The sequence below is a fragment of the Aegilops tauschii genome, chromosome 5 (assembly GCF_002575655.3).
Source record: "Aegilops tauschii subsp. strangulata cultivar AL8/78 chromosome 5, Aet v6.0, whole genome shotgun sequence".
NCBI classification, from domain to species: Eukaryota; Viridiplantae; Streptophyta; class Magnoliopsida; order Poales; family Poaceae; genus Aegilops; species Aegilops tauschii.
Window position 1 is genome coordinate 238,246,696 of NC_053039.3, and position 9,630 is coordinate 238,256,325.

Below are 9,630 nucleotides of genomic sequence, written 5' to 3' on the forward strand. Positions count from 1 at the left end.
GCGGGGAGGGGCCTTGCTCCTGGCTCCTTCCTGGTGGCCCCCAGTGTGTTTCCCTTGTTGGAAGGGGTGCTGCCGTGCCAGGGTCGTCGATCGACGCTGCAACCTGATTCATCTGTAGCCCATGGTTAGCATAAGCCTGTTCCTGAGAGGTTAGCGGTACCCTGTAGTTGCCGTTGCCGACGCGATCGTCGTGGTTCTCCGTTGGTTCTTGGAAGGCTTCGGCTCCTAGCGCCCCCTCTCCCCAATCTTCTCCAACGAATGAGCCGGGGTCGTCCTCCGGTGCGTACTCTTGGTCCATCATGCGGGGCACGTAGGCTTCCGGGGCCGTCACCCCGAACACCTCGCCGTAGTGCCCCACGCTCCATGTTGCTCGGCCCAGGGTGGCGTCCTGAGGATGGTAGCGTGGCATCCGGCCAGGACCATGGGGGGCGGCGCTTGCGCCCATGCTTGTTGCGGGCGGCATGGGGGCAGCGGAGCCCCCTACGCTGCCGGCCGTGCCGATGTTGATGAAGCCCCCGGGCGTTGCTGACGGCGCGCGGTTGTGGTGAGGCCCGCCGGTGGCCCTGCAGTGGCCTGAGGAGAAAGTCGATAGCAGAAAGGTGGTGCCCCCGACGCAGCCGCATCCAGCAGCTCGGCAACACGCTCCAGCAGTGCATCCCGGCCGCTCTCCATCAGCCTGCATCGCAGCAGCTCCCTTGCCACCGTGAGTGCCGCCCGCATGTTTGCTTGCTCCCACCGTGAGTGCGGCGCCGTTGCTGCGGCATGACTCGCTACTCTTGCAGCGGCTCGTACTTGCCGCGGGGTGAGGGTGGACGACGCTTGGCCGCGCTGCCCGCGCCCGGCGGAGTTTGGCGGCGCTCGCGCCGCCTGGAGCGCGGGGTCGAGGTCTTCATGGGCAGGTGGCGCTGCCCGGGCTGGCCAGGCTGCCCAGCGGTTGGAGCCGGCCCTTGAGTCGCCGGACATCGTGGCTGCGGAGCGTCGGCGAGCTGGTTGGCGGAGAAGAAGCCCCGGCGCACCCCTACCTGGCGCGCCAAATGTCGGATGTGGGGTTCCGGCAAACCCTTAAGGTTCGAACACTGGGGTGCGCGCGAAGTCTTTCCCTCCTACCGATATACGCCCTAGCTCGCTAAGATCTCGCGGTCGAACTCGACGTACTCGGGACACAAAGAGACACGAGATTTATACTGGTTCGGGCCACCGTTGTGGTGTAATACCCTACTCTAGTGTGGTGGTGGTGGATTGCCTTTAGGGCTGATGATGAACAGTACAAGGGAAGAACAGCCTCCTGAGGTTGAGGTGTTCTTGTGCTTGGTGTCTTAGCGGGTGAGAGCTGGGTGAATTGCTCGATGCCCCTACTGTGGTGGCTTGCTCTACTTATATAGGCTCTGGTCCTCTTCCCAAATATTGAGCGGGAAGGGAGCCAACAACGGCGGGTAAATTTGAAGGGGGACAACTAGTACAAGCTATCCTGCGAAAGGCTCTGGTGGTGACGTCGTCTTGGGCTCCACGATGACCTCCGCCTTGCCGTCCTCCTGGTCTTGGTCTCGTTGCACCAATATAGCAATCTTTGCCTGATACCTCGATACTCCTCGCCTGCGCCTGCTTCCTTAGACGAAAGAGGAAACAAGGACGCTGCGCGCGCTAGCGCCCGCCTGGTGTCGTTCGTCATGGCTCACGTCACGAGAGCCTCGTGAGGTTTGCCCTGCCTTGATATCTCCGCTCCTCGTGAGCCTGCCTGACTAGGACACTCCTGAGGAGGTCTTGCGTCGTCCGCCTCGCGAGGCTTGGACCCTCGCGAGAGTCTTGAATGCCTTGTTGATGAAGATGGGCCGTACGACCTGCTGGCTTAACCACGCCGTGGGCCGCAGGCAGGCAAGTCTGGAGACCCCATTCCCATAACGCCGACAACCGGTGAGACACTTTGCTTCGTCCAGTGGCTACTGGAGCTGTGACGGGCGAACCATGGTGCTACGACCGGCAATCACGACAACGTGTGTTAGGACCTCACCGGTGATCGAGGCGGCATGTGCTGCGAGCTCGTCGGAATGGCGCTGAAATCCAACCGGAGTGCATGGATAGGGATGGGCGGTGCGAACATGTGGTCTGCAAGGGACAGATGGGTGGGGCTAAGGACGAGAGGACACGAGCAAGTTTGATCGAATAGTTGCCTACAAGGCCATCTAACGTTGGGTAGGGCGACCGATCTGGCGCTTTTACCTCTCGACCGACGTTGAGTATCGCCCGTCCAACAATACAGAAGTCTAAAAGGCACAATTCTAGGGTTTAACAGAGAGGAGGCAATCATGAAGCGGCCAACTTTTCCCCTCAACCCGATGCCAATGCTGCGGGTTACCCTGGCCTCCGCCGGACTCTACGATGGCAGTAGGATGGGGGAAGGATCTGAGTATCCAGATCCGTGTTACATACGGTTTTCAAGCTCTCCGTCGCTGGTGAAGTTGGGACGGGGGGTGGAATGAGAATAATGGTTCATCGGTTTTCCTCATGTCGATGTCCTTCCTCGGTGTCAACGAGTCGAAGGATGGAGTGGATGTATGGGCACTTGGTCTGACGCGATTAGCGTCTGTTCACGACGACAATGTCATGTAGAGGGATGACATTGCATCGTCTTTTCGTTCTCTAGTTCCATCTTCGCTTGATGAAGCTTAGTCAGATCTGGCTCACTTGAGGAACTTATGAGGTTTGTGTCCCCCTCCTTTATTGGGTCGGGATTAGGATTGTCTTTTGGCCCTTCTCGGCACCGACTTCTCCAGGATAACTATCCATCCAATTCGTGCGTCTTTTTGTCTGCATCATGACATCCAATTCGCACCCACCGACGTCTTTCCATCCACATTGTCCCATCCAATTTGCGGTTGGCAGCATCTTTTGTCTGCATCGACGACTTTCCTGAGTTTCAACAAGGTTGCTCCGGTGAGCCGGAGGCCCAGAACAACAACGAGCTTTGGCCATGACGCGCCACCGATGGATAACTGTGTTGATTTCTTCATGACTTCACTGCAAGGAAGTTCTGGTACATTCTGGTTTTATTTAATGTATGCATTCTGCCTTTTTTTGGAAAAGATATCTCCAACAAGACAACATAGTTCTGAAACTGAGTACTCCTATAAGTTTGCCGGCCGCAATTCCTTTGTCAAGCTTACTCAGTCAAGGCTACTCCCAACATTGTTCGGTCAACCGAGCCTGAGTCTGACGACAAATTTGAAGGCCAGCCCTACCCTGCCGAATTCCAAGAAGATGCAAGACGCAAAAAGGGCAGGTAGCTGTAGCCTGTAGGCAGCGCTGCATCAGCAGCAGTGTGTCTTCTCGGGTCCTGGGGGCTTCGATGCTGGCGGTGCTGGCGGTTCTGTCATTTTCCTTGGTGGAAAAGGCATCGTTTGTTCTCCCCAAGACCAGCTCGTTGACCTCAGTCTGGGCCTTCGCACTGTGCAACATGCAAGTCAAGCAGTAGGATAGGATGCCCCTTCCGAGGGTGCAATTTTGGTTTCTGTGGCGACTCCAATTGTGTTGCCACCAGAACAGGAGCTACAGAACTGAGCTTTGTAATACAATAAAGCTGGGAGTAATTCCTTTTCTCTAAAACCAACTGAAATGAAATACAGTACACTACTACCTGGCATCCATGTCCCTATTTGGCCTACAGAATGTGATCCCTCTACTCCCATATAAGTATGATGAATCTGATGGGCCGCAGCTCATCTCATCTTAAGCGCAGGTCATCGAGGGTCGGAGCCTCGGAGAATACAATGTGAATCATATTGCAAACAAATCCAGTGCCGAGCAATCTAACAGGCTTAAAATCTAAAGAAATGGTGGTGTTTACAGGCCCTAAGACTCCAGCAGTACATAAATACCAGATCAATCTAGCAGCAAGAATGGACTTTTTGACACCTTTCAGCCGTTCACTGAACAAATCAAACATTTGATTCGTAGCACAGATGTCTCCAGCCTTCCCCTCCAGACTGTAACAACGTTTCCTAGTTCATTGCACAAGCTGCCCAGGACACCAAGGTGTATTACTGTTGCTGATCAAGTTCTCCAACCTGGTTAATATATTTCTTTTTGCAAAATGTGATTATCTATCTATAACAAAATCACTTTTAACATTGCACAACACAGACATACTAGGGTGGTTATCTTGTTATTATTAGCAATTTTCGTCTGAACCTCTGAATAATTACTTTATTTTTATGGAGGCCAACGTACTAAGTTCTCATCTAAGGAACACTTCCTATATAAAATAAGTTCATGCCAAGCCAGCAGTAGTTCCTCTGATGTTAAAGCTTCACAGATGTACAGATGATCAAATTTGCAGACACACTTGGCAATAAAAGCAACCAGCTAACCCTTTTCAATGGAGAAGCCAAATGGGATTCGCATAATAGTAAAACAACTGTATGTTTACTACCTTAGTTCCTCATAATTCACCGCTAGCACCCCACAGATATGACTGGCTCACTCTTATATTTCTTAATGTGGCGGAAGGAGCAAAACTTCCCAGGATCACATCATGGGGGCTAGGGTGAATGCCGGACGATGCAGAGATGCAATCCATGACATCAGAGAGAGCGTGCAGTCTGGATCAAGGACAGAGCCACAGCCCTATGGAGATAACTGCTATGTCTAGAAAGATTTATCTTTTCAAAACCCACCTCTACCCACCATAACCCGCAGATGCTAGCACTGACGCTCAAAGCCATTTGGAGAGCTTGCATTGTAGAGTGTAAAAGGTTCCTTAGTTATCACTGGTCTTCAGAAGTGCCTTTGGGTAGATGATACCTTTCCATGGTAGGCCCTTAAATATCATCCTTCTTGAGTTCTAGTTCATGTCTGTCTCCATGAAATCAAATTCCTTCTCGTAAAATATTAAAAAAGTGTGATGTATTGGACGTGTAGAGAAGGACAAAAATGTGACATGCGTAATCCCCATGAGATTTAAGGTCCTCGAGAAAGTACAAGATAGTCCAAGCAGTGAAAATTTGAGCCTTTATACCGCTTGGAGCGGTTCGCTATCTCAAAAAAAAAAGCCTTTAAGGTGGGCAAGAACTAGAGATAGAAGTTGGATACTAATGCAAGCCGAATGAAGCAAACTCATGGGGTTTGATGATATCTACTGATTTGTGAATTGCATAAAAGAACACTAAGCCTACGAAGAAGGTGTTTATGTGCACTCATGAGGGTTAATCTACTTGGATTTTACGGTAACAATTACATGCTTTCTGAGGTAAAGATGGCATGGGCACCGAGTGGACAAAAATGCAGGCCTCTAGCACAGTTTCTCAATTACTGAACAGGGCACATCATTGTGTTTTTATTGTCAAGCTTGGTCTTAGCCAGTTTGATAAGTAAATGCTCTTTAGGTACCATTAGTTTCTCATAGCAACAGTACCAATATCGATCATGCAGTGTGCTGGTATCATCAATCTGTGTAGTTTACTCAGTGGAATGATACTTTTTCGGCGACAGTACAATGAGAATTTAATGGTGTTCTATTCACTAGACAGGATATTTCAACTAAGGAACAATTGAAACTTCCTGGATTAGGGGGAACACACAAAAGGATCATTCTCCGATCTAGCATAGACATCTTGGCATATGCTGTTGCAGCAAAGTTCCGTGCCAAAACCTTCAAAATCAAATAACCGAACTCACTTCAATTTTCTTACATCTAGTCAGTGGTCAAAACAACCAACAGTGCAAAGCTAAGTAAATAAACTACCAGCACTGTGCTAGAAAAAAGGAGATCAGACCTTGGTGATTGACAGTGATGGCCTCTGAACAACAGAGGAACGCAAATCCGCAGAAATTCAGTCACAACAATCAGGCATTCCTCTTCATCTCCTCCTCCCTCTTGATATCTTTCTTCTTCCTCAGCTTCACTCTCGGCTTCATGGCACGGTGCTGCAGATGCTGGGACTGGAAGGCCACCATCGCCCTGAGAACCCTGACCATCGTCTCCTCGACCTCCGCACCGCTTCCCTCCGGCTCAAGCAGCCGCAGCGCCCTTGCGACTGCCTCCATTGTGCTCACGCACCCCTTATGCGGCTCCTTCTTCACCACGAGCTCCGACTCGAACATGCTGTCCCCGTCCACGCCGCTGTCTACGGGCAGGGAGACGGGGATGACGAACGAGGAGAGAAACGGGAGGCTGGCGGCGTGCATCTCCTTGGCCTGCTTCCAGGTGCCATCGAGGATGAGGAGAATGGGGTTGGAGCGCGCGGAGGGAGGCGTGGAGCGGCACCAGGAGGCGAGGTCGGAGGCGGCGGGCGAGGGGAAGAGGAGGAGGACGGGGTTCGGGGAGGGAGGGGGGATGAGCGGGGTGGAGGAGGGGCGGAGGCGGCGTCCGGGGAGGAGGTGGAGGTTGGCGAGGCAGCGGGCGAGGAGGGGGAGGGTGGAGAGCGGGTTGCGGTGGACGGCGTGTGGGTGGTGGAGTACGACGACGGTGGTTGATGTGTGGAGCGGGGAGCGGGGCATGTGCGGGCAGAGGCAGACGCGGGACGGGCGCCCGCAGCCGGCGTGGCAGATGGCGCGACCAGGTGGTGTCGTTGTGTCGCCGCCATCGTCGTCGGAGGCGGAGGAGAGTGGGAAGTCCAAGTCCATTTTGTGACTTTTTTCTTTCCTAAAGACAAAAGTCCATATTATAAGAGCATCTCTCTCGCAGACCTTGTAAAACGGCCGAACCCGTATAATTTCTGCAAGTATACGAGTTTGGCCCGTTTTTCTTGTCAGAATAGACTCCGTATCCCGGGCCCGGCCCGTAAAAAGTTTACCGTGGCCCAGAAAAAGACCCTCTCCATCGATATGTATGTGGTTTCACCGCTCGGATACTGGTCAAACCCTATCCGCCTGCACCGCGATTACCCTCCCCCTCCGCCCCAATTTCTCGCCGCCGCCGAGTCTAAAAAAGCCCTAGCGCCCCTTCCCGACACATGGACGGCTACGGAAGTGGTGAGGATGACGCGGAGCGCCGCCGCCGCCGCATCTGCGACACCGCACGCAAGCGGGGCGCGGAAGTGGCTCAACTATGGGAGCCGGCTGCCGCCAGCGTTCGAACACCGCGAGCTCGACGAGTTGGATCCCGTATAGACCCCGGGGTGAGGTTGTGGAGTTGGATCCCGTAGAACTCTAACAAACCCCGTAGGAAGGGGTGAATTGGGAAGCCTAGGCCTCTTAGGAGGAAGGGCACGAAACATACCCGCTCTCCCTGGCTTGGAGCAGGGGGAGTTCTCAGCAAGGGATCGCCCGTCAACGGAGATTAATCCGGCGCGGAGAGGAACTAGATCCGCCGCAGGAAGATAACCCTGGGTCTGCAAGCTGCACAATTGGAGACGCGAGACGGAGCAGCTCTTCCAGTCACCTGGGAGGGGGCCGTGAGGGCGCGAGGATGAACCAGGGGTGTCGGCCATGGAGTCCAGAAGTTTCTTGGAGAGCAAAGGAGACGGGTTGAATAACTTTTGTGCCCTTGAAATCTACAAATAAATGTTCCACCCTAAAACCGAAGAGACGGGCCCGTGAAAAGGTGGCATTGGGTCGCCCGCCTTCCAGAAAGGTGCGCGATGGTCAAAGCTGACCCTTGCCCCGAGGAAAGCATTAATCTCTGGCAGGCCCATCTTGATCTGAAGATGTCCTTGGACGCCAAGTTGTCGAATACGGTCTGGCTTGAGTCCAAATTCCGAATAATGTTCGGCATAACAATGGTACTCCGAATAGGTGAGAAATAGGTGAAGAACTCACCTCGCAAGCCGAAGATCCCATGATGTTTGATAGTAATCGTCGGTTTTGGAGGCCAGTTCGGGGGCTACTGAGGGAGTCATGGACTACGGGGTCCATGGGATACCGAGCCAATACATGTGGGCCGGACTAAAGGGTTGATATGAAGACCATGCTGCGACACGGATCCATGAAGACAAAGCCGTGGAGTGCCCTCCAAGCCAAGATTAGGCAGGATCTTTCCTTCCTTGTAACCGATCACATGTAACCCTAACCCTATCGGTGCCTATATAAACCGGAGGGTTTTAGTCTTTAGGGCTAGAGCTACATCCATCACCTCATCGACTTAGGGTTTAGCTCACCTGATCTCAAGGTATATCTACTCTGTAACTACATCATACATTAAATACAATGAAGCAGGACGTAGGGTTTTACCTCTTCGAGAGGGCCCGAACCTGGGTAAACGTTGTGTTCATCGTCCCTTGTTCCCCCATTGATCCTAGATCCACAGCTCGGGACCCCTACCCGAGATCCGCCAGTTTTGACACCGACAGGGCTCCTGGGTGAGCACAACCCACCAGGGCGCGCCCAGGTGGGTTGTGCCCACCTGGTGGCCCCACAGACCCTGATTCCGACTCTATAAAATCCCATATTTGGAGAAAAAATCAGGGAGAAAGTTTCATCGTGTTTCACGATACGGAGCCGTCGCCACCTCCTGCTCTTCATCGGGAGGCTAGATCTGGAGTCCGTTTTGGGCTCCGGAGAGGGGGATCTTCGATCTTCGTCATCACCAACCCTTCCCCATCACCAATTCCATGATGCTCCCCACCGGGAGTGAGTAATTCCTTTGTAGGCTCACTGGTCGGTGAAGAGTTGTATGAGATTCATCATGTAATCGAGTTAGTTTTGTTAGGGCTTGATCCCTAGTATCCATTATGTTTTGAGGTTGATGTTGTTATGACATCGCCATGCTTAATGCTTGTCACTTTGGGCCCGGGTGCCATGATTTCAGAGCTGAACCGTTTATGATTTCACCATTATATCTATGTTCTAGATCCGATCTTGCAAATCATATTCACTTATTACGTGTTATGATCCGTAAACCCTGGGTGACAATAATCGGGATACTTTCCAGTGATGACCGTAGTTTTAGGAGTTCATGTATTCACGCTTTGTTCATGTTCTCTATTAAAAGGAGGCCTTAATACCCCTTAGTTTCCTTATGCACCCCGCTGCCATGGGAGGGTAGGGCAAAAGATGTCATGCAAGTTCTTTCCATAAGCACGTATGACTATTTACGGCATACATGCCTACATTATATTTATGAACCGAAGCTAGTTTTCTATCGCCCTAGGTTATGACTGTTATATGATGAATATCATCCAAAGAATCTACCGACCCAATGCCTACGAATTTCCTACATATTATTTTGCTAAGTTACTACTGTTGTTGTTATTGTTACAACTGCTACAAAATCATTGCTATCACTGTTACCGTTACTATTGCTGTTACTACTACTATCAAAACTATCATATTACTGTGCTGAAAGGATCGAGATGGACCTAGAGGGGGGGGGGGTGAATAGGTACAATTACAATTTTAATTATTACTTGGCAATTTTAGGCAATAATACGGAATATGAAGGTGAGCCTAACAATTGCAAGTGTAGTACTAAGTGCTAAGCAAGTAACACATGTATGTAAGTAAGCAAGCACAAGATGATATAAGTAAGTGCTAAGAGACAAGTAACCACAAGTAGAGAGTTAGGGTTAGGAAAAACCGCAACTCCGGGAGACGAGGATGTATGCCGATGTTCACTTCCTTGGAGGGAAGCTACGTCACCGTTAGAGAGGTGGATGTTACCACGAAGGCACACCAACGCCACGAAGGCTCACCCTATTC

General features: G+C 51.7%; 1 protein-coding gene across 1 annotated transcript; it reads right to left on the reverse strand.

Annotated features, from left to right (window-relative positions):
* Positions 1–3,557: 3,557 nt before the first annotated feature.
* On the reverse strand, positions 3,558–6,642 carry LOC109782957 (tRNA-uridine aminocarboxypropyltransferase A). The gene is made up of 2 exons (XM_020341588.4): positions 5,769–6,642; positions 3,558–5,644 (listed from the first exon to the last, which is right to left on the reverse strand). Exon 1 carries the CDS (start codon positions 6,616–6,618, stop codon positions 5,839–5,841), a length of 780 nt encoding a protein of 259 aa, XP_020197177.3. The 5' UTR covers positions 6,619–6,642; the 3' UTR covers positions 3,558–5,644; positions 5,769–5,838.
* Between the last annotated feature and the right edge of the window lie 2,988 nt (positions 6,643–9,630).

What these genes read in the sequence shown, in the direction of transcription:
- LOC109782957 (XM_020341588.4), bottom strand. Translation starts at nt 6,618, where the DNA reads ATGGACTTGGACTTCCCACTCTCCTCCGCCTCCGACGACGATGGCGGC.